At 36.2% G+C, this 25,664-nt stretch overlaps 1 protein-coding gene across 5 annotated transcripts in view; it reads right to left on the reverse strand.

Moving 5' to 3' along the window:
- Positions 1-4,938: 4,938 nt before the first annotated feature.
- CHEK1 (checkpoint kinase 1) overlaps positions 4,939-25,664 on the reverse strand; it is a 25,467-nt gene continuing 4,741 nt past the window's right edge. For all 5 annotated transcript variants that reach the window (XM_007106610.3, XM_007106609.4, XM_007106611.4 and 2 more), the window contains 8 exons: positions 21,979-22,167; positions 21,210-21,314; positions 18,326-18,421; positions 14,198-14,306; positions 13,832-14,009; positions 13,327-13,458; positions 7,050-7,151; positions 4,939-5,819 (listed from right to left, as the gene is read on the reverse strand). In XM_007106610.3, the coding sequence (XP_007106672.1) occupies positions 5,724-5,819; positions 7,050-7,151; positions 13,327-13,458; positions 13,832-14,009; positions 14,198-14,306; positions 18,326-18,421; positions 21,210-21,314; positions 21,979-22,167 (1,007 nt within the window). In that variant the 3' untranslated portion in view covers positions 4,939-5,723. The remainder of the gene's footprint in view (positions 5,820-7,049; positions 7,152-13,326; positions 13,459-13,831; positions 14,010-14,197; positions 14,307-18,325; positions 18,422-21,209; positions 21,315-21,978; positions 22,168-25,664) is intronic.

The following is a 25,664-nucleotide window of genomic DNA, read 5'->3' on the forward strand; positions in this document are numbered from 1 at the left end:
TGTGGAATCTAGAAAAATGGTACAGATGAACTGGTTTGCAAGGCAGAAATAGAGACACAGATATAGAGAACAAACGTATGAATACCAAGGGGGGAAAGCTGGGGGTGGTGGTGGGATGAATTGGGAGATTGGGTTGACATATATACACTAATATGCATAAAATAGATAAGTAATAAATAAATAAATAAATAAAAATGGGGAGTGACTATTAATGCATATAAGGTATCTTTCTGGAGTGATGAAAATGTTCTGGAATTAGATAGTGGTGATAGTTGCACAACTTTGCAAATACACTGAAAGCTACTTAAGGCTTTAAAAGGTGAATTTTATGGTATATAAATTGTATCTCAATAAATGTTTTTAAATAAAAACAATTCCCAAAACTTTGGAAACTCAGAAACATAATTCTAAATAATCCATGAATCAAAAAGTAAATCATAAAGAAATTAGAAAAAAATTTGAGCCAGATGACAAAAATACAACACATGAAAATTTGTGGCATGAAATAAAGTGATACTTAGAAGGAAATTTATGATTTTAAATACTTATATGCAACACATATAATTGACACAGGACTAGTATCCTGAATGTCTGTATTTACAGAAAACACACAAGACAGATGAAAACATGTAGAAACTGAACCACAGTGATGCAATCAGCAAATTCAGACTAAAGAAAATTATACAGTAAACCAGTTGGATTCTTCTGCCAATAAACTGCAAGGGAAAAAAAAAAATCAGAGAGAGGGAGGATGAAAGGGTGACTTATAGACCAAAAGCAACTTAGACACCAGTCAATTGCTAGTATGGACTTTATTCGGATCCTGTTACAAAACATACTGTAAAAAATAAGAATTGGAAATCTGAACACTAGATGTATATCAATGAAGAGCAATGAGAAAAGGATAATCTTTTCAATAACCAGTGCTAAGTTAGATAGCCATATGGGGGAAAAAATAAAAATTGATCTCTATCTAATATTATACACAAAAATCATTTTCAGGTAGATTGTAGATCTAAAGGTGAAAGCCAAAACTGTAATGCTTTTGGAAGATAACATTCTTCATGAAGAAGAAAATCTTCATGATCTTGAAGTAGGGAATGAGTGTTTAAATAGGAAACAAAAGCTGCTAGCCAGAGGAAAGTCTGAATTGGACTACATTAAGACTACAATCTTAAATGAAGTGTGAAACAATAAGCCACAGAATGGGAGAGTATACATGCAACACAGAACAAAGAACTAGTATGCTAAACATACAAAGAACTGAAATCATTAAGAAAAAGAAAAAGCAGTAGAAAAATGAGCAAAAGACTGGAACAGGCACATCATAAGTTACTCAACCTCATTTAAAGTTAAGAACAAGCTAATCAACAACACACTGAGATATTATACACCAATTACTTTGTGAAAATTCCACTGACAACAGCAAATGTAGGTGAAAATTTGGAATACTAGAAACATGTTCTGCTGCCATGAAAATTCCTATGCTTTAGTAGATCATTCCAAACTGTTTTTCTAGCAATGGCAAATTCTTTTCCTATGGCAATATAAGTTGGTACAATCACTTTAGAAAACAGTTTGCAATTATTCTACTGAAGAGGAAAATATGCATATCCTAAACCCCAGCAATTCCACTCCTAGGTATGCACCCTAGTCTCCAGGGACTAGAGAAACTCATGGACATGTACACGACTGTTCTTAGCAGAACTGTTAATGATAGTATCAACCTGTAAATAATCCAAATATCTATTAGCAGTAGAACGAATAAATAATTAATGGTAGTTCATAAATGGCATCCTATACAATAATTAAAATCAATAAATTTCATACATACAATAGCATGAATACAAAGTAAAAGCAACAGACAAAAAATACATACAGCCCAATTTTATTTATATAAAGTTGAAAAAAGGGAAAAACTAAACTGTATCATTTAAAAATGCATAAATAGCTGAGAAAACTAAAGTAAGTCAAAAGGATTACTATAAAAATAAATTTTGTGATTACTTTCAGGGGAAAGGAGTAGGTTATGATTGGGAAGAGGTACATGGGAAGGCTGCTGAGGGTCTTGAAATGATCTTTCTTCAATTGAATTATGGTTAAGCAGACGTTGACTTTACAAATGCTTGTTAAGCTGTACATATTTTATGTATTTATATTTATCTCCACAATCACACACTGCACACACCAAACCACACACACGCACGCACACACACACACACACAGCATAATAGGTCTTTTCATCAAAGTTTTAGCTGCTATAAATTCTTCTCCCCAGATTTCCACACTCTGCAAATTTTCATTCATAAGCAGCTATTACTTTTCATAATGGGAGTAAATACCTTCTCCCCTTAGCATAATGAACACTGCTGAAAAATTATGGCAGCTAATGTTTATTGATTAGCTTTTTATGCAACACAGTATACTACACTCTGCATATACATTAACACATTTAAGATAAAAAACAACTCTAAAAGGTAGCTATGATCAGCCTCTTTACAGAGGTAATTGCCAGTGTTCACATAATTATAAATGTCAGAGCTAGTCAATCTGAACTAAACTTTTCCCACCATTCTACACAAAGTCCAATAGTTGATAAAGTTTGTTTACTAACCCTTCATTCACCTTCCCCTTACAATATTCTGTGGCATTTTCCTCATCTGATATTTAAATACTTCATTCATTTATTCAACATTCATTCATTTATTCAACACATTTATTTAGTACCTACTACATTCCATGTACTGCTCTATATACAGGATATAGAGGGGTGAAAAGGAATGACAAAGTCCAAGCTTATATTTTAGTGGGGGAGGCAGACAATAAACAAATAATTTCAGATAGTGATCAGTTCTATGAAGAAAATAGAATAATGTGATAGTGATTAGGGGGTAGCAGAAACATTTGGGCTGAGATTTGAGTGCTAAATCAGCTATGCAAACTACTGGAAGGGGTTCCAGGCTGGGGATGCTATAAATATCAAAGTCCTGAAAGGGAAATGAGCCTTGGCATACTCAGTGAACAGAAAGAAGGCTGCTCTGCCTGCAGTACAGTGAGCAAAGAACACAGAGAGTGAACCATGCAGGGCCAGGTCAGCCAGAGCAAGGAACTTAGATCCCATCTTGATGCAGTGGGAAGACATTGGAAGCTTTTAAGGGAGTGTCACAGAACAATTTACCTCTAAAAGAAAAAAAAATAACTTAGGACCTATGTAAAGCAAAGACTGTTGGGGTAGGGGGTGAGGGAGCACAGGTGGGAAATGACAAGAGTGGAAGTGGGAAGACATTCGTTTTTATTAAGAAACCCAGGGAGGAGATGAAGGAGCTTGAACTAGAGGGGTAGCAATAAAAATGGAGAGAAGTGTTCAGCTTCCAGATATATTTTGAGGGTAGAGCAAATAAACTGAATGTCTATTTCTTTGTTAACTATTTATTGCATGCTATAATGTACCAGGCACTGTTCTAGGTGCTGGGGATGCAGAACTGAATAAGACAAATAGGGTCCCTGACCTCAAGGAGCTTATATAGTACATATCCCAATGAGAGAAAGACATTTAATAGATAAACAAATAAAAATACCCCATAATGTCAGATAATAAACGCTATGATGAAAAATAAAGGAGAGAGCGTGGCAGAGGTGGGGTAATATATTAGGTAAGTCAGGAAAAAGACTTTGCATAGGAGGTGACACTTAAGCAAAGACTTAAAGTGAAGCACAGGCCACACAAATACTTTGGTAAGTACTCCTGGCAGAGGGAAGAGCAAACGAAACGATCACCTCAACAATCTTGAGGTGAGAATGTACCTATATTGTGAGCAGAAGAGCAAAGCCAAGGTGGCTAGAGTGGGATGAGCAAGTAGAAGTGGCAGATGAGGCCAAAGAGAACAGATCCCATAAAGCCACGTAGGTCGTAGAGAATATTTTGAATTTTATTTGAAGTGTGACAAAAAGCTATGAGAGTTGAGAGCAGGAAGGGATACTTGATTCACATTTTAGAAGGACCATTCTGACTGCATTTCTGAACTACTGAAGGACAAGCAATATGAAAAGAGAGATAACGATGGATTTGATTAGAATGGTACTATTAGAGGTATTACATTTGCTGAATTAAATAGGAGTTGCTGAATTGAATACAAAATATGAAAACCGTGTCAAGGATGATTTCTAGAGTTTTGGCTTAAGAAAACTAGGGAGTGAATGTAACATTTACTGAGATGGGGGAAGCTAGTGAGGAATAGGTTGGAGGACAGGGATCAAAAGTTGTTTTTGTTCATGAGATGACTTAGTCAAGGGGAAATTTCAGGTAGGCTGTGGCTATAAAAGTCTGGAGCTCAGGGGATAGGTCAAAGCCAGAGACAACTTTGTTTTTGAGAGTTATTAATGGCTGGCTGACAATTCTCAGGAACAAGATTTCTTTCATATTTGAGAATGTACTGGCTCAATTCTTAGGAGCCGCCTATAAGTTCAATCTTATTCCTCCTATGGGTATACTGCAGTAATACCATTTACCAGGATATACTATATATGATAAACTCTATAAAATTTCATGTCCTTGGCTTCCTTTTTTTTTTTTTTTTGCCACATCACATGGCATGTGGGATCCTAGTTCCCTGACCAGGGGTCAAACCCGTGCCCCCTGCAGTGGAAGTGTGGAGTCCTAACCACTGGACCACCAGGGAATTCCCCGTTCTTGGCTTCAGACTAAGATAATTGGCTAATTTTTATAAATTACCAAGAAAAGAGAATACTGGGTCCCAATCTAACATTCAAAAATTAATATAAATTTTATTGAAAGAACAAGGTCTTACTAAAACTAATAGGTAAAAAAAAAGCCAGGAATCAGACCTATGTCCATTATAGCTTCCTTACATCTCCCCCCCTTCTTTCATGCCTTATCACCTAGAAGCTTAGTCACCAATAAGTTCACAGAGTTAGCTATTCATTTTCAAAATAGAATTTATTTCTGTAATAAAGAATTAAAATATAGCTGTGAAAGTAGAAAATAATATAGAAAAATATTTAAAATGTGCAACAGTAATTTTGAGTAAAGGTAGTTAAGCACTAGAGGTTATGCTCAACTTCTACTTGAAAGACCAATCATATATATTATTACCTACACCAGAAAAAACATATCTACTTGCAATTTTAATTAATAATTATAATTCAAAAACAGGTTTATACACCTGGTCAGGCCCTTTTAAAAATATAAGTACAAATCTTGGGGATATATTTTTTGAAGCTGGCTTCACTTCACAGACTGATAAATCTACTGTCCCAAAATCACAAGGTTGTTTTTACTAATTCATCCATGTAATTAAGTCACAGTGGAGGAAATATGTACTTTTTGGATGAAACCTAATGTTTTGGTAAAAATGGGACAAGAGTATCATTTTTCATTATGTTGGTATAAAAGCTGGTAAGCTCACGTATCCCCAGAGCTTGGTTTCCACCAGGTGGGTCTCAAATTCAGACACTAAATGCAGATGAAGAAATATCTAGTGAATTCTATCTATCCCTTCCCCAAAGTTTTACTTACAATTAAGATATAGGTATTATTTGTATGAAGAACATACAAAAAGAATTGGAAATTGTTTGGCTAGAGGGAAGACAACTCTTCAGGGACTACTGTTTGCAGTTTGCAGAATAGGATAATCTTCTCTAGGAAGAATAATGTCCACATAGCAGCACTATATTCACCAGGAATCCCAGAGCCAGTGGATCTATCATGTAGCAGGAAGCCAAACCTTCTGGCTGCTCACAACATCACTCAGCTTCCCTTTAATCTTCAGGAAGTGTCTCTTGAATTCCAATCCATCACCCTATATTAGGAATAATATCCAAAACTAATGTCAAAAAAACAAGAAAAAGAGACTATGCCATAAAATCAAACTTTCTTTAGGGGTAAGTAGAGACAAACATCCATGGATATGTCCAGCTACAGTTATCTTCCAGTCCTCTTATGAATACAAAATATCTTGGTAGAAGAAATGGTTACATAAATAATTCTGACTTGACTTTGGGCCCATCACTGCTCCCACCACCCTGGGTCCAGAGAGCAGAAACAATGGCATCCTGTCCATTTCAAGGGTTGGTATCTCTGGACCTATGTCATTGTTTTCCATAGGCACTAGGTGTTTATAAACTAAAAATAAGCTACACAACTATGCTTTAAATCTTGCCACAACAGAGCCAGTGATTCAGTTATGAGAAGGGTTTCTCTACACTAGGATCTTAATTTAATTCCATACCAAGCATATGGACAATAGTACTGCAGCAAATCTCCAACATAAAGAATGTGACCAACTCCTCCAACCTCATTTAGAGCCACACACAATCTTTTGGTAAAGAGAGAAAATGCTATTTTGGTCTTATATGTCAAGGGCTTTAAAACTGTAACCTCAGAACCAATAATTTCTAAAGAAAGAATCAGAAATGTGAACAAAACTCCATGTATATGAGTATTAATCATAGAGTAGCTTGTAACAAACAGATAAAGGTTCATTAATTATAATGTGCAAACATTTGGACAAATCATAATTTTTATGAAAAAATATTAAATACAAGTTCAATAAGAAAAAGCTTAGAATGCTACAAAATATTAAGGGTAATTATTTTAAGGACAAAAATAATTTAGGACTATTTTTATTTTTTTATTTGTTATTTATTTACACATTCTACAGAAACAAAAACTTATAATAAGGAAAATGTCATTTGAAAAAACTGTTTTAGAATAGCTAATGACAAGAACAAATGTTCATAATATTAAATTTAAAAAACCAGTTACCATATATTTATAAATATAATGCCATTAAAAAAAAATCTACACATAAGAGTAATTCCATAGAGGATATATTATAAGTAATAGTAAGGTTATTGTAATACAATATCAAAAATAAATCTGTGTTCTCTTTGGATGATAAAATTAAAGTTGATTCTTATCTTCTTTATACATTTTTGTGTTTTTAAAATTTCTAAAATGAACATGTAATACTTCTTTAAAAATAGCAAAACAAAGTTTTTTCTTTTAAAAAATGTTCTATTCTACATACCTTAGAAAGCCGGAAGTCGACCAAGATCTTCTCATCCATTTCTACCAAATTCACTTTGAAAATGAGTTTATTGTTTCTTCTATCAGTTGTTGATACAGTAACCTAAGACAATAAAAATAAGATCAAACCAGATGTGTGGGCAGAAAATACTCTAAATAAAAACTATAATCTTAGTTCAGTGATACTACTGGGATAAAAATTTGAGAGGCGCTTCTAAAACAGGAGCTGTGCCAGCTGAAAATCCCACTTCTTCTAGGACTTTCCTCTCCCAATGGGTATGTGGGTGTCCAACCAGACCGACCTGTAAACAGGACACAGCTCCGTTATCGGGGATTGAGTCTATGTGAACTCTTAGCAACAAAATAAATTTAGTATTTTACCAAGATACAACCGAAAGAAGAAACAATTGAAGAGAATAAAAAAGGAGGAATTCCCTGGTGGTCCAGTGTTAAAACTCCACGCTTCCAATGCAGGGGGTGTGGGTTTGTTCCCTGGTTGGGGAACTAAGATCCCACGTGCCATGCAGCATGGCCAAAAAATGAAAAAAAAAAAAAAAAAAAGAGAGAGAGAGAGAATAAAAACGGACTAAGAGGAAAAACAAGATTATTAAAATATAAAGAAAAAGAGAGGCCAGATTTGTGGGTAAAAAGCTACAGTGGCAATCAGAAGACGGTGAAGGTCTTGAGAGGCCTTTCAACTTCCACTTTCAGTGTTTTAGAAGCTCAGGCTAGAAGAGTGACATGGAAAGAAAGGCCCAGCCAACAGCCAGCACCAAGACCCCAAACATGGATGAGGCTGTCCTGGACCACAGAAAAGCCATCAACTCCAGCTGGATGAATGAGCCCAAGCAAGATCAGCAGATTTGTCTAGCTAAGCCCAGCCCAAATTACAACAACATTTTAAATAATTCTCACTTCAAGAAATGACTATTAAAGAAACACAGGTGTACCACAATGGTGCAACACTGGAACAACATTATGTTCTGGGAAAACACAAGACACTCAGTACATCTGAAGTAGGTTATTAAACTTCAAAGACAAAGAAAATTCTCCAAAGATTCAGGCAGCAAGAATTAATTGAGGAGTAATGTCGGTAAAAATGGCAGATTAGGAAACTTCAAAAGCCCATTAACTCCACAAAAGCAATGAAAAATCTGGCAAAAACTGTCAGAATCAACTTTTTCAGAACACTGAAAACTAACGAAAAGTTTGCAGCAACACAGGGGCACTCATACAAAACAGATGAGCTTTCTCACATTGTAACTACCTTATTCCCAACTCCCACTCCTCAGCTCAGTAGTAGCCTTGAAAATAACCATCCACACTCCAGGTCCAGGTACAAATGCAAGAATAAACCTCATTCATAAACTGTCTTAAGCTGTTCTACCTTCCTGGAAGACCTGCTCAACACACTTGTCTCTATTTTGCCTGCCTAACTACACAGGACTTGTGTTAAACTTGCCACCTGGGGAGCACCTGTCAAAAGTACCTACAGGCAAACGCTTTAACCCTTGCTTACTGGGGTAATGCAGAACAGTTGGGACAAACAGATTACCTAAAAAGTCTGAAAGGAAAGGTTTAGGAGTGAGACATTTTTGAGGGATAAGAGTTCTGAAAATCTCTCACATATTTCTGGGACTGTAAAGGCTATTCTTATGCCCAGGCACTGTACATGCTCAAGAAAGGTCTGAGAAGGCTCTAAGCTCTGCCTCTGGCTGACCATGAGGCACCACACAAGCAGGAAGTGAAGGCTAACGCAGAGCTGTAAACTGCCTGGCTGGGTATTGACGACATGCCCCAATACGCACACAGAACCCCTCTGCAAAAACTAGCTTTTGGTTCCAGGAATTTAATATTTAATCATTAGCTGACCATTGAGCTAACAGAACAAAGATTTCAGAGATCACACACAACAAAGAAGACAGACACTACAATATTTGATCAGAAATGTCACTAAACAATCAAAAACGACATAAATTGTCAATGATAACAAACCCTGGGAAGAAGGGAAAATCTATTTCCAGGGTTGTCACATTATAATATTCAAAATGTCCAGTTTTCAATAAAAAAGGATAAAGCATACAGAAAAATGAGAAAATATGGCCCCCACACAGGAAAAAGGAAGTCAGTAGAGACTGTTCCTAAAGAACAGAAAGAAGAATGAAGAAAAATGAACACAGTCTAAGAGACCTGTGGGACATCATCAAGTGTATCAGAATATGCAGTGTGAGTCCCAGAGAGAGAGGAGAGAATGGGGCAGAATGAACATTTGAAAAAATAAAGGCCCAAAACTTCCCAAATTTGATGAAAAACAGTCCCATCCAGGAAGCTGAATGAACTTCAACTAGGATAAAATGAAAGAGATCCACACCAAGATACATCATATTCAAACTGATGAAAGACAGTGACAACGAGAGAATCTTTAAATCAGCAAGAGAAAGTGACACATCATGTACAAGAGATCCTCAATAATATTAACAGCTGATTTCTCATCAGAAACCACAGAAGCCAAAAGGCAGTGGAATGACACAAAGAGCTAAAAGGAAAAAACTGTCAAGTCCATATCTGGCAAAACTATCCATCATAAATGAAGAAATTAAGACATTCATAATTAAAATTTGATAGAGTTTGAAACTACCAGACCTGCCCAAAAAAGAAACAGTAAAGGAAGTCCTTCAGGCTGAAATGAAAGAATGCTAGATAGCAACTCAAATCCACATGGAGAAATAAAAAATATTGGTAAAGGTAATTTACATAGGTAAATACAAATGGCAATAATAATCAATTTTGTTGTTTGTAACATCTATTTTTTCCCTACCTGATTTAAAAAGACAGCCACATAAAGCAATAATTATAAATCCATGTTGTTGGGTACACAATGCAAACTATAATCAAAACAGAACTGGGCTTCCCTGGTGGCGCAGTGGTTGAGAGTCCGCCTGCTGATGCAGGGGACATGGGTTTGTGCCCCAGTCCGGGAAGATCCCACATGCCGCGGAGTGGCTGGGCCCATGAGCCATGGCCACTGAGCCTGCGCGTCCAGAGCCTGTGCTCCGCAACGGGAGAGGCCACAACAGTGAGAGGCCTGCGTACCGCAAAAAAAAAACAAAAAAAAAAAACAAAAAACAAACAGAACTAAAGTGGCTATACTAACATCAAACAAAAGACTGTAACAAAAATTTTTGCGAGACAAATAAGGACATTATATAATGTTAAGATAATCAAGAAGATATAGCAATTATAATCATATATTTATCTAGAATCCAAACTCCAAAATTTATGAGGCAAAAACTAACAGGGTTAAAGTAAGAAATAGAATTCAGCAATAACAGCTGGAGAGTACAACATTCCACTCTCAACAATGGATATAAAAATTAGACAAAGATAAACAAAGAAATAGGGCTTTCCTGGTGGTGCAGTGGTTAAGAATCTGCCTGCCAATGCAGGGGATACGGGTTCAAGCCCTGGTCTGGGAAGATCCCACATGCCGCGGAGCAACTAAGTCCATGTGCCACAACTACTGAGCCTGCGCTCTAGAGCCTGTGAGCCACAACTACTGAACCCGCATGCTACAACTACTGAAGCCAACATGCCTAGAGCCTGTGCTCCACAAAAGAGAAGCCACCACAATGAGAATCCTGCACACCTCAACAAAGAGTAGCCCCTACTCGCCACAGCTGGGGAAAGCCTGAGCGCAGCAGCAAAGACCCAACACAGCCAAAAATAAATAAATTTTAAAAATAAATTTAAAAAAAAAGAAATAAAAGACATGAACAACACTATAATGCAACTAGACCTAACAAATATGCCCAGAACACCTCACCCAACAACAACAGAATCTACATTCTTCTCAATCACACCTGGAACATTCTCCAGTATAGACCATATGTTAGGCAACAAAACAAGTCTCAATAAATTTTAGATAATTAAAATAATACTAAATATCTTCTCTGACCACAATGGAATGCAATTAGAAACCAACAACAGAAAGGATTTTGAAAAATTCACAAATATGTGGAAATGAAACAGCATACCTAAATAACCAAAAAGGAAATCACAAGGGAAATTAGAAAATACTTTGATATGGAAAAAACTGAAAACTCAAAATATCAAAACTTATGGGAAGCAGCAAAAGCAGTGCCCAGACATACATTTATACCTATAAGCACTTACACTAAAAAATAATGACATCCAATTAACAACTTAGCCTTCCACCTTAAAAAGCTAGGGAAAAAAAGAGCAAGGTAAATCCAAAAGAAGGAAATGATAAACATAGTAAGGAGAAGAGATAAATTGGCAAACCTTTAGCAGACTGACCAAAAAAAAGAGAAAAAAAAGATTCAAATTACTAAAATCAGGAATAAAAGTAGGATGTTACTACCAACTTTACATAATCTAAAAGGACTATAATACTGCAAAAAACGGTATGCCAACAAATTGGATAACCAAGATGAAATGGACAAACTCCTAGAAACACACAAACTCCCACATATGACTCAAGAGGAAATAGATCTATAACAAGTGAAGACATTGAGTCAGCAATCAAAAAATTTCCAACAAAGGAAAGCCCAGGACCAGATAGCTTCACTGGGAATTCTACCAACCCTTTGAAGAATTAATATCAATCCTTCTTAAACTCTTCAAAAAATAGAAGAGAAGGGAATACTTCCTAACTTGTGCTACAAGGTCAGTATTACCCTGATACCAAAGCCAGACATCACAAGAAAACTACAGATCAAATCCCTTATGAACACAACAAAATTTTCAACAAATACTAGCAAACTGAATCTATCGAACACATTAAAAGAATTATGCACCATGATCAAGTGGGATTTATCCCAGGAATGCAAGATGGCTCAAAATACAAAAATCAATTAATGTAATATACCTTATTAACAAAGGAGAAAAGTTTAGCCAAAAAGTAGATACATCCAGATGTCCATCAATGGATAAATGGATAAACAAAATGTAGTCTATCCACACGATGGACTATCATTCACCCATTGAAAGGAATAAGGTATTAATATATGCTGCAACATGAATTAACCTTGAAAATATTATGTTAAGTAAAAGAAGACAAATGCAAAGGGTCACATACTATACAATTCCATTTATATGAAATGCCCAGAACAGGTAGTTCACAGAAAGTATATTAGTGGTTGCCAGGGAGGAAGGTATGAGGAATGACTGCCAATTGGTATGGAGTTTATTTGGGGGGCAGTGGAAGGTTCTAGATTTAAATGGGGATAGTTGCATAATCTTGTGAATATACTTAAAACTACTAAATTGTACACTTTAAAATGGTTAAAGTGATAATTTTTATAGCATATGAGTTTTATCTCAATAAATCTACCTAAAAAAAAAAGAGTTAATTATTTATACAAGTGAGAGGAAAATCAGGCTGGCCTTAGATTTCTGCACAATAATATTTTCCCCTAACTTTTAATTTGGAAAGCTTACAAATCTACAGAAAAAGTGGAAGAATGGTGCAATAAATAACCACAAACCCTTTATTGGCCTTATCAACCTAGATAGCATGTTTATTTTTCTTTTTTTATGCGATTGTCTTTTTTTTTTTTAGCTTTTAAACTAAGTTATCAACGGCACACACTTCACCATGTGCCTTCTGCAAAGATATTCTCCTACAAACCACAATATTATCATCACACCAAAAATCTGACACTGATTCAAAAACATTATCTAATATAAAACCCATATTCAAATTTCCCCAACTGTTCCAATAACATCCTTTATAGCTTTTTTTCTTTAAATCCACGATCTAGTGAAAGATCATGCATTGCATTATTTATCAGGCCTCTTTGGTCTCCTTTAATACAAAATATTCCTCTTTGTTTTTCATGATATTAAGATTTGTGAAAAGCCTGAACACAGATTAGAATGTCAATGTTATAAAAATGCTATAATAACATAAACAACAAAAATTGGTAGATGGGAGCAAGAAGATGGAGGAAATGTGGGATTGTTCATGGATCCATCTTTCATAGAAGGGAGTTGATTGCTAACTGTTACAATTTAAGTATAGTACATAGTTTTAAAGAAGATGACTTGAGTCTCTTAGTGTCTTTAATAACCTTAGAGAAGTCTTTTAAGAAATATTATTTCTTAAAGAACATTTTACTTAAATTTCTTCAGTTTCAACTGTTTCAAATTAAACTAATTACTTTATATTTTTAAAATATACTGACAATGATAGCTTTTTATTCAAATATTTAAATTTTTCTTCAGGAAAAAAAAAAACGAAAATCAATGAAACATACCTGATTCATACAACTTTTCTTCCACTGATAGCCCAATTTCTCACAAGTCTCTTTCAGGCATTGATAAGATTTGTCAGCATCCAATTTGGTAAAAAATCGTGTCATTCTTTTGACCAAGCGCTGCCAGGGGTTCTACATGTCAAATAGAGGAAAGCTGAATAAATCATCAGATTTATCACCAAAAGCAGTCATATCATAGCTATTTGGTCTGAAAATATTTTTCTCTGACTTAAGATTCTTATACATCAGAGTCTCCCCTAGGAATTCCCTGCTGGTCCAGTGGTTAGGACCCCGTGCTTCCACTGCAGGGGGCATGGGTTCTATCCCTGGTCGGGGAATTAAGATCCCATGTGCCATGATGTGGCCAAAAAAACAAACAAAAAACAAAAAAAATTTGTATCAAGTTTTAATATTATATTTCTTAGATTTATATATTAAAAGAAAAAAAAAGACTTTAAGACAATAAAAAATAAAGGGCTGCCATTATTTATTTGAAAAACCTTACCTGTGAGGATCCTGGGGTGCCGAGCAACTGACTATTCAGAAGCATATGATCAGGACATGTGGGCTGGGAAAAACTGATCCCTTGTACCAGTTTATCAATGTATGAAGGGCTGGTGTCCCATAAGGAAAGACCTGTCCGTGGTTCTGGCTGAGAACTGGAGTACTTCACATTTTCTTCACTGCAGCATTAAGATATGGAGAGAAGTATATCTTTAAATAAAATTCATCAGGCTTTTCTTATATCACACTACCATTCTCACAGTGAAAAACATTATATTCATCATAAGAAAACAATATATACATGTATTATTTTTCATGGGGACTATTATATCCAACAACTACTTGATCTTTTATTAATCAGTCTTACCTAGAAGCACTGTTTACTGGAGAGAAGTCCAAATTCGATTGAATATGCTTAGAGAATCCACCAGGAGACTCTGATACACCACCTGAAGTGACTCGGGGCCTCTTTGCCCCTAAAAAAGAAAACATAAATACAAACGCTTTCAAGTTTTCTATGCAGATATTTTTTAATTAACCCAGCTGACAACTTGAAGAAGTAAAACCATATCTAAATTCATTTATTTAACACAAAATACTTATATGACAAATAGTGGCTCTTCCTACATGATTTTATGAGAAATGTGGTCATTAGGAACTTAGCAGGACTCACTTGACAAACTGTACAAACTACACATTTCATAAATCCTGACCTGTAAGTATGTTCCAAGTGCAGGCCATAATTTTAATGGTACCATTTATAGTAACAGAACAATGTTTGATGAAGACTGAAAGACCCAGCTAAGGCATCAAAACTTTTTAAAATAAAACATAATTTGTGATGATGACAATAAACATTATGAATCTGCTCTACCCAATCTTCTTTGTTCCTCTAGAAAAGCTTTACCTAAAATAATCATTATATAGAATATGATGCTACTAGAAATTCATGGCTACTACCCTCAGCTGGATCCTCAACCCGGACAGTTAGTCCTACGTTTCTCTAGTCAGTTTCCTCTCCCTTTCCACAATGATTCTTTCAAAACTTCTATACTCCTGTCAGATTAACCAAGACCACCCTCCAGGACCTCATTACTTAGCATATGATACCATTTCCCATTTCACAAAGAAAATAAAGTCACTGGAAACTCCCTCAACTTTCCACTACCAAATCTGCTAACTTACTTGCATTCCTACCCATCCTCTCCCCTTCCATCCTGCCATCAAATGTCCATCCCTCTACTTGTAGTTGAGCCCATACCCTCCTTTCTCCTCAGGGACCTTGATGCTCTTTTATTCCCTCTCTCTTTGACTTTGAGCCTCTTCCTCTCAAATGGATCTACCCCAAAACCATTTAAACATGCTTAAGTTTAACCAAACTTTTTATTTATTAATCCATTCATTCAAATATTTTATTAAGCCTACTATGTTATCAGGCAGTAAGATGGGAGAAACGGCATGTTGTTATGCTGATAAGAAAGATCCAGTAAAGAGGGAAGAGTTAATAATGAAGCAGAAACAGAGAAGAATTGCTAGACTGAGTAAGCAAAAGAGAACTGCATCTAGTGCACAAGAGAAAGGGCTGGTTTATATCTGGAGCAATTTACCCAGAGCAACAGGAGAAAGCAGAGTATACGAGCACAGAGGTGGGTGGAGATGGTGGTAGGAGTTTGTGGAAATTCCTTTGTTATTGCTTCTATTTCCCAGTGAAATAGGAAGTATTGCCACCAACTGAGAGTGAGGATGGAGAAGGAGGTATTAGAAGTTGAAGAGAAAATGAAAGGTATAAAAATGTGATTTAGGAGAGTAGCGTTGTGAAAGAAGTGGGGAAATGCATTATGATTGCCTGGAAGGATTAAGGGCCCACTTGAGATCAGTGATCTTGAATTTAAAGCAGACAGTGCTGCATATTTTTCTCCAGCTGCAATCAGCTGTGGAGGTATAAGTGTAGAGTGGGTACAAAACAGGATTAAACTTAGGTTAGGTAGACTTGCTCAGTTAAGTATGATGAAGAGAGAAATGGGCAATGGACTTCCCTGGTGGTGCAGTGGTTAAGAATCCATCTGCCAGTGCAGGGGACACGGGTTCAAGCCCTGGTCTGGGAAGATCCCACATGCCACAAAGCAACAAAGCCTGTGCGCCACAACTACTGAACCTGCGCTCTAGAGCCCGCGAGCCACAACTGCTGAGCCCACGTGCCACAACTACTGAAGCCCACGTGCCTAGAGCCCATGCTCTGCAACAAGAGAAGCCACCACAATGAGAAGCCCACGCACCTCAACGAAGAGTAGCCTCCACTCGCTGCAACTAGAGAAAGCCTGTGCGCAGCAACAAAGACCCAACACAGCCAAAAATAAATCAATAAAATAAATAAATTTGTTAAAAAAGAGAGAACGGGCAAGGAAGTTGAAGAGAAATGTAAAGAAGTCATTACAGTGACTAACCTTGGGATTTAAAATAGTGAGGATGGAACTCAGGACCGAGAAGGGAGCAGATAAAAGATAGTGAAAAGGTAGTAGAATTGATGGACTGCAAGTCCAGGTGGGGTCAAAGTGTTGCTGGAGTCAGGGTACTGGAGGGAGGAAACCAGAAAAAAATAAACTGGTGGTCCGAGCAGGATGCTTGAAGACAAGATCGCTAGAGGAGAGAAAGTCAAGGAAATGTGAGGTGATGACAGTGGAAGGACCATCTAAATGAATATTTAAATTACCAAGAACCATGACAAAAATTACATCAAGAGCTGTATTGGAGAGAGTGACAATGTGGCAGGAATTTTAATTTGAGGTTCAGAAGGTGATTATTACGAAGGAATAGTGGGTGGTAAGAGTCTGATAATAGGATTCAAAATGAAGGGCGGAGGAATGTGAAGAAAGAACAAGGAGGATGCCTGCTCCACTCCCAGATCAAGGGTATGAGGGTGCAGGAAAGAAAACACCTACCACCTGAGAAGAAGCAAGGTCCTGAGAAGAAGCAATGTCCTCAGAGGCGAGCTGGATTTCAATTAGAATAAGGTGAAAGGTAAAAGAAACATTCAGGGAAGAGTTAAAAATTCCTCATTCATCTCTAGCTATTGTTCTCTCTCAGCCAAACTTCTTTACTGAGCTGTCTACACTCTGCTTAACTCTCTTTTACACTAGAATCCCTGTACAATAGAGTTTATTCTTAACTCTCCACCAAAACTGTTCCTGCCAAGATCATGAATAACTGCCATATCATGGAATCCACAGGACAAATTTATTCCACATTCTTCTGATGTCCCACCTCTCTGGCTACTTTTCTGTTTCTCTGGCCTCCGCCCATCACTTAAACACTGGCATTCCTTAAGATTTCATATACTCAATTTAATCTACTACCACAGTTTAAATCACCATCTATTTACAGAAAGCACCTAAATCGACATCTCCAGCTTAGCCCTGTTTCCTGGGTTACACACATGCATGCACACAAGCACACATACATACATACACACACACACACACACACACACACACACACTCCTATGAGACAGTTTTACTTAACTTCTCAAATTCAAATAAAATGTCCAAAATCTGTTTTTCCTTTTGAGTTACATCCAAGTAAATGGTTTCACCATTTACACGCTGCTCAAACCAGAAAGGAGACATACTTTGACTCCTCATTCTCCTTCATTTTCCACATATAAACAATCACCAGTATTATCAACTCTAGTTCTTAAATTTCTCTGGAATCAACTTCTTCTTTCCAATCCCGCTATCACTAACCTAGTCCAGCCTACCATCTTCTCACATCTAGGATCAAAAACAGTGAAAAAAAAGTAGCTAGAAAGATCTTTCAAAACCAAGCACATAAGCATGTCATTTCCTTGCTTAAAGTCTCTCAAAAGGTTTTCCCAACAGCTTTCGGTTAAAGCCCAAGATCCTTAACGCGGCTTAAAAGGTCTTCCACGGTTTGGTTGCTATCTACTTCTCCAACCTTATCTCAAACCTCTCTCCCTTTCTCCCTTCTCCATTCACTTACTTTCTCAGCAAACATTTACTGAATGCCTATGATGGACCACACACTATGGTAAGCACAGGTGATGCAATGATGAACAAGCCAGACTTGGTCCATGCCACACTGGCCTTCTCTCCATTTCCTCAAATGCACCACTTTCTAACCTCCAAGATATCCCAGATGCCACTTCCATGTTCAGAATCTGCCACTCATCTTGCTACTACTCTTCTGGCTAGCTCCCCTTTAATCTTCAAATCTTAGATTTAACGTGATTTCCTCAGCAAGATTAAGTGTTCTTTGTCACTTAAGACTTGGTCAAATTCTTAGCTGTAGTACCCTGACTTTCCACTTGATAATTATTAATGAGCTTAAAATTATTTTTTCTATTTCTGGTTTTTGTACTAGACATTATAATCTTCATGAGGACAGAGACCACAGCTCTTTTGTGTTGTTGACTTACACTGACTTTACAAGTACCTTTTTTTCACAGAAAAAAAAAATACTTGTATTTTAAGGATATTACCTTTCTTGAGTGGTTTGTTGTACCATCTATCTTTTTTTATGTCTGGGATGGTAATCCTTACTGATGGATTCTCAACTAGGATTTTATGCAGCAGAGCTGAAAACAAAACATTAAGACAACATTTATAAAAGACTCAAATAGATTAGAAAATCCTACAGCTTGTGGTGTAGAACACACATCCTCTATTGCTTTCCTTATGTCCAAATATTATTGCTGGGGAAGAGAAAGAATAAAGCTACTGAATTTTTGCTTAAATTTCATGCAGTCATTCTTTGCTACTGTCTATATCTTTGAATATTCTTCCCAGAGCTGACTCTCAGTTGTTTGCAAATAAATAGAACAAGAGCTAGGTGGAAATGTTTCTCTTCACTTGATGATATTTATACAAAGATACCAAAAAAACCCCCTCTTATCCATTTTCAATACCAAACTTCACTGTTCCAATATGTCATATTAAGTCCTCATTCACACAATTTTACAAGGGAAATTTACTTTCCAATAACTCTTTTTAAAAATATTTATTTATTTATTTATTTGGCCGTGCTGGGTCTTAGTTGCGGCACATGAGATCTTTGCTGCTACACGCGGGATGGGATCTTCACTGCTGCATGCGGGATCTTTAGTTGTGGCATGTGAACTCTTAGTTGCAGCATGCATGTGGGATCTAGTTCCCTCAGTTGTTTGCAAATAAATAGAACAAGAGCTAGGTGGAAATGTTTCTCTTCACTTGATGATATTTATACAAAGATACCAAAAAAACCCCCTCTTATCCATTTTCAATACCAAACTTCACTGTTCCAATATGTCATATTAAGTCCTCATTCACACAATTTTACAAGGGAAATTTACTTTCCAATAACTCTTTTTAAAAATATTTATTTATTTATTTATTTGGCCGTGCTGGGTCTTAGTTGCGGCACATGAGATCTTTGCTGCTACACGCGGGATGGGATCTTCACTGCTGCATGCGGGATCTTTAGTTGTGGCATGTGAACTCTTAGTTGCAGCATGCATGTGGGATCTAGTTCCCTGACCAGGGATCGAACCCAGGCCCCCTGCATTGGGAGCGCGGAGTCTTAGCCACTAGACCACCAGGGAAGTCTCTCCAATAACTTTTTAAGAGACAGTAATAAAAGCAACCATCATCCTAAGGTATCTTAATTATATTGATAAAGAATTCATTCATCTCCCAACACCAAAATAATTTTCTAATGGACCGAAGATTTAAATGAAAAAAATAAAGCCTTAAAAACATAAATGAAAACATAGGTAATTTTTTTCTAATGCTGAGGGTAGAAAAGACCTTTCCAAACATGATGATACAGTCAGAAACCACAAAGGACAGGTACTAGATTTAAATAAATAAAAATATAAAACTTCTGGGGACTTCCCTCGTGGTCCAGTGGTTAAGACTCCATGCTCCCAACGCAGGGAACCCAGGTTTGATCCCCGGTCAGGGAATGAGATCCCACATGCATGCCACAACTAAGAGTTCACATGCCACAACTAAGAAGCCTGCATGCCGCAACTAAGACCCAGTGCAGCCTAAATAAGTAAATAAATAACTACTTAAAAAAAAAAAGTTGTTTAAAAAAAATATATAAAACTTCTACGTGTCAAAATAGCATAAACAAAATAAAAATACATGACAAATTGTCAAAAATATTTGTAATGACTGCAAAGATCTAATGACATTAATATGTTTTTCAAAAACCTCATATAAAGTAAAAAGAAAACTTCCTACCCAAAATGAGCAAAATAGACACGTTCACAAAAATAGACTAAAAGCTAATAAATATACAATGAATATACAACTTCATTGGTACTAAATTTAAAATTAAAAAAAAAAAAACAGAATACATTTCTTATATGTAGTAGGCCTATTAGATTAGTCAAAATAAAAAAGTTTAAGGGACTTCCTTGGCAGTCCAGTGGTTAAGACTCTGCACTTCCACTGTAGGGGGCACGGGTTCCATCCCTGGTCAGGGAACTAAGATCCTTCATCCCGCAGAGCATGGCCAAAAAAAAAAAGTTTAAATGTAAACTAGTTAGACTGTGATGAAATGGTACAAACTTTCCGGAAAACAATTTGGCAAAGTAAACAATAATAATTAAAAACTGTATACATCTTTGACCCTGCAATTCCACTTCTGGGGTTTTACTTTAATTAAATTTAAAGGTATGTGCAAAGATTAAGTTATATGGATGATCATCATATCTCTTTCACAGCAGTGAAAAATTAGAAAAAAATCCTGAATCTCTAAAAAGGTGAACTGGATAAGTATAGTAAGCCATGTCCATATAGCAGAATACCATCACAGTCTTTAAAAACAGTGATGTAGACCTACAATTATAGTCATGAAAAAATGTTCACAAAGCATTAACACACACAAAAAAACCTGGTTACAAAATAACATGTATAGTGGGATGTCATTTTTTGTGAAAACACACATACTTACAAGTAATATACATATATAACAAAAACATAGTTTTTACTACAAAATATAGAAGCACATATCAAAACATTAAAAGAAGCTATTCCGTGGGAGGGAGACGCAAGAGGGAAGAGATATGGGAACATATGTATATGTATAACTGATTCACTTTGTTATAAAGCAGAAACTAACACACCATTGTAAAGCAATTATACTCCAATAAAGATGTTAAAAAAAAAAAAAAGAAGCTATTCCTGAGTGCTGGGATTATAAGGTTGGATTTTACAATTTTTTAATTTATTATTCTTCTACTTCATCTATAAAGATCATGGATTATTTACATAATGATTTAAAAGTTAAAAAGAAAAAAAATGTAAGAAAAAAATTCAAACAGCACTAGGCTTCATTATCCAAGAAATCAGTACTTTACATCAAAATAACCCACTTACCTAGAGGAGCAGAATCGATTTTTTTCCAAGGGTTGAGGTATGTTTTTTTTTCTTTCCAATCACAATATTCCTGACAACTATCACTAGGCTGGTCCCACGGCAATTCTAAAAAAGAAACAAGTCCCAGTTTTCTGAGTGTTCAAATCATTATACAATTTTAAGGGAAAATAATCAATGACACAAATCCAGTAAAAGTTTCCTCCAAATTAATTCAATATGGTTTCCAAACTAAGAATGCCAACTCTAAGAAATTTTAGAGGCACTTCTAAGATAGATAGTCCACTTTCTGCCTTACTCTTTTCCAAAAGTATTCACATGAATTTTAAAAGAGAGAGCTACTGTGATATTTCATTTAATAGCTATACATACTTCATTTTTAAAAACTTTTGGGATTAAAAGTTCCAACTTAGTTATAAATAAGTTAATATTAAAATACTATCACATAAATATGGATCCCCTTGATTCATTTCATTTATTTTGGTATAAGAAATCTGGCTTTCCTAAGGACAGGAATTTTATCATGATTAAAAAACTCAAAGCTGCTGCATAGCACAGGGAGATCAGCTTTGTGATGACCTAGAGTGGTGGGATAGGGAGGGTGGGAGGCAGGCTCAAGAGGGAGGGGATATGGGGATATATGTATACATATAGCTGATTCACTTTGTTGTACAGCAGAAACATACGCAACATTGTAAAGCAATTACAATACTCCAATAACGATGAAAAAAAATTATGCAGCAAAATAAATAAATAAATAAAAAGCTCTTACCTCCAGCCAACATTGCAGTAAGTACTATTCCACAGGACCAAACATCAACTGGTTCTGCATGAAATTCTTTTCTCTTTAGAAGTTCTGGAGCAACATACGGTAAAGTACCACACATCTTGTTCAATAAACGCTCACGATTATTATGCCGGAACACTGTTGCCAAGCCAAAGTCAGAGATTTTGAGGTTATCTAAACCAAAGGAAAAGAGGATGGCACTGGATAAAAATGTTTTGTAAATAGATATACTTAAAGCAGTTGAGTTGTATTGGAAAACCACTGGTGTTATGGCCAAAAAGAAATTTTAAAAAAGAAGAAATAAAAGATATCATCATATAGTTAAAACTAGAAAAAGGCCTCATGGCTTCCATTAACTTAAGACAAATATTGTCAATACACAAACAGTATGGACCAGATTAAAGAAAGATCCTGGAGTCAAAAGGGTCTTCTAGAAAAGAGCACTCCAGACTTAAACACTGAAAAGAGAGCCATGCCCTCATCGGGTCGTGCAAAGGGCAGGAGGGAGACATCAATAACATACTAGGTACAACTTTTCCAGCAGTGGACAAACCCAGCTGGCTGGACCGAAACTAAAGACCCATAAACCACCAGAACTTCTTGTCAAGGTGGCTAAGTTTAGAAAAGGAGGATGAACTCTGTACAGAAAACAAACCAGAGAGCAAATTTCCACTCTAACTTCCCATCTTCAGCACACACAAGCTATAGACAGAACTTTCACCTTAACTACACTTAGTGAATATCTACGGTAACTGAGTGACACTGTGCTAGCCATGTAGGTAGATAAATTACTGAAGACTAAAAGTAACAACTGCTGTCGAGGTTATGAAAATATAGAACATTACAAGATCTTACAGAAAGGGAATCTAACCTAGTCTTCAGAGATAGGGGAGACTCCCCTATTATCAGGTATCAACTGGTACAACCTTTTTAGAAAGCAATCTGGCAAAAGATGCCAAAATTTGACATACTCATGCTCTTTGAACTAGGAATTCTCACTTCTAGGACCATACCCACAAAAATACTTCCACAAATTCACAAACATAAGGATATCCATACCATAACAATACTGTTTGTAAATAACCTAAATGTCCATCAGTAAAGAAATGATTAAATCTTATAGTACACATGTACAATGAGATTATGTAGGTAACAAAAGACAAACAAAAAAACACAAGGTATATCTATATGTACTAACATGGAATCAGGTATAAATGGAAAAAACGGCAAGTGCCATAACAAATATTCATTATAACATGACCTAATTTTTATATTGCCTTGTGCATTAATTTATAGAATAGTCATCATTGCCTTATATTTTTTAAAGCTAGAAACAACTTAAATGTCCCAAAACAGGGGACTGATTCTTTAAAAATCAATTACATCCACCCAACATAATATGTAAGCCACTGATGTTTACTTCTATGACTTGGGAGGTAGCTACTGTAATTATCCTTTTAACAGCTATATATGACACAATCTTGACAAATCACTGAGATTAAGAGTTCCAAGTTACCTATAAGCAGTAATCACTGAAAACACTAATGAATGATCACAGTATTCGTTAGAGTCTGTTGTTTCACTATGTCTGTGACATAATACTTAGAGAACTGTATATAATAAATTTTAAATTGAGGAGTGTGGTTACTTCTGAGAAAAAGAAAGGGGCACACATTTGGAAGGAATACAGAGGAGGACTTCAACTATATTGATAATGTTCTATTTCATTTTTAAAAAATATTATTATTGAATAGAAACAAAAGATTATTTATATAATATGCAAGATATGAAAAATCATTATAATCAACATCCACTCACCCAACAGCTAGTTTAAGCACACTCTATTTCCTTTGAAACCTCCTATTAATCCTTCCCTTTCCTAACTGCAATCCTTCCTTTCTAGAAGATCCTATGTAGCTTGAAACCTATATTTAATAAAAAAAAGGACTTAATTTGTATATGAGGAATGGGAAGAACTGATTATAATACCATCAAAGCTATTAGTGTCCAAAAAGTAACGGACATAGAATGAAAAACAGAAGCAAAAGGAAGTCTCCCAGCTTGTGGTCTCATTTCTTGGGATTCATCAACAGATCATTCTACAGTTCCTTTTCCCAATACACCAAATTTTTTGAATATCTAAAATTTGGCTACATACTTTATGGAACAACTTGCAGAAGGCTAAATAACCAAAGAAGGATCTTAAGTAGCTAGGTTAGTAGATGGGTTAATAAAAAGATACCTAAAAGATATTAACCAAAATATTAACACTGGTTATAACTGACTGGTAAATTTCTGGTGATTTTTTACTTTCTTTTTTATACTTTTGATCTTATTTCATGACTACTGTTATCTTTATAAAGAGAAAAAAAAAACAGTATTTTTAGTTTGGGAACAAAGTTTTCACATTCCACATGTTACATACTCAACATCTCCATTATTTATATAAGCTGGCTTAATTTATCCCCTTGTATGAAGGTCAATTATAGAGTTCAGAAAGAGGTAGAAGAAGGCTGATAAGAACATACACTGGTACTTATGATGGGGCATGATAATGCCAGAATCACTCAACCTCAGGGCTGGACAAGATGTGAAAAGTACTTTGGTCCAACCAGCCAAGCAATGTTTAAATTCCCTTTACAATATCCCTGATAATTAATAATCCAGTGTTTGAATCTCCTGTTAAAAACCTACTACAGGGACTTTCCTGGTGGCACAGTGATCAAGAATCCGCCTGCCAATGCAGGGGACATGGGTTTGATCCCTGGTCCGGGAAGATCCCACATGCTGCAGAGCAACTAAGCCCGTGTGCCACAATTACTGAACCTGAGCTCTAGAGCCCGTGAGCCACAACTGCTGAGCCCATGTGCCACAACTACTGAAGCCCACGTGCCTAGAGCCCATGCTCCGCAACAAGAGAAGCCACCGCAATGAGAAGCCCATGCACCGCAATGAAGAGTAGCCCCCGCTTGCCGCAACCAGAGAAAGCCCATGCGCAGCAATGGAGACCCAACGCAGCCAAAAATAAATTAATTAAATTAAAAAAAAAACCTACAACAAAGCAACTTATTAAGTTTTGGGGCAGATCCATTAATGAGGGTCATCCTTGTACTAATCCAAATTGCCTCCACATCGTTTTAACCCATATACTGTGAAGAACTGTATTTAACAATTAGCAAGTTTCCCTTGAGTTCCTCAATTATGCCTTATTTTACATAGTTTCTAGCCCTTTCATCATTCTGGTCACTCACCTATAAAAGTACTTCAGTAGTCTACATGCCTTTCACAGTACTGTCCCAAACACCTATTATTCCTGCCGTGGCCTTCCAGAGAAGTGCTGGACTGCTGCCTTCCTCATTCTCACCTTATCACCTTAATTTTCCAATGATCAAATTACACGGGTGACTAATATGAAGTCTGCTGCCTAGTAAGTATTTTTAAACCTTCTTTGCTGCCAAAGACACGCCATTAAACTGTATTTATTTCGTTAGTTTTTTTCAATCCAAATACTGAATTGAGTAACAATCCAGTATGTGTTAAATCTGACCCACCTCTCTGGTCTGCTAAATTCATTCATCTAATAAACATTTTTTTTTTTTTCTTGGCGGTACGCGGGCCTCTCACTGCTGTGGCCTCTCCCGTTGCGGAGCACAGGCTCCGGACGCGCAGGC

The sequence above is a fragment of the Physeter macrocephalus genome, chromosome 16 (assembly GCF_002837175.3).
Source record: "Physeter macrocephalus isolate SW-GA chromosome 16, ASM283717v5, whole genome shotgun sequence".
Classification (NCBI taxonomy): Eukaryota; Metazoa; Chordata; class Mammalia; order Artiodactyla; family Physeteridae; genus Physeter; species Physeter macrocephalus.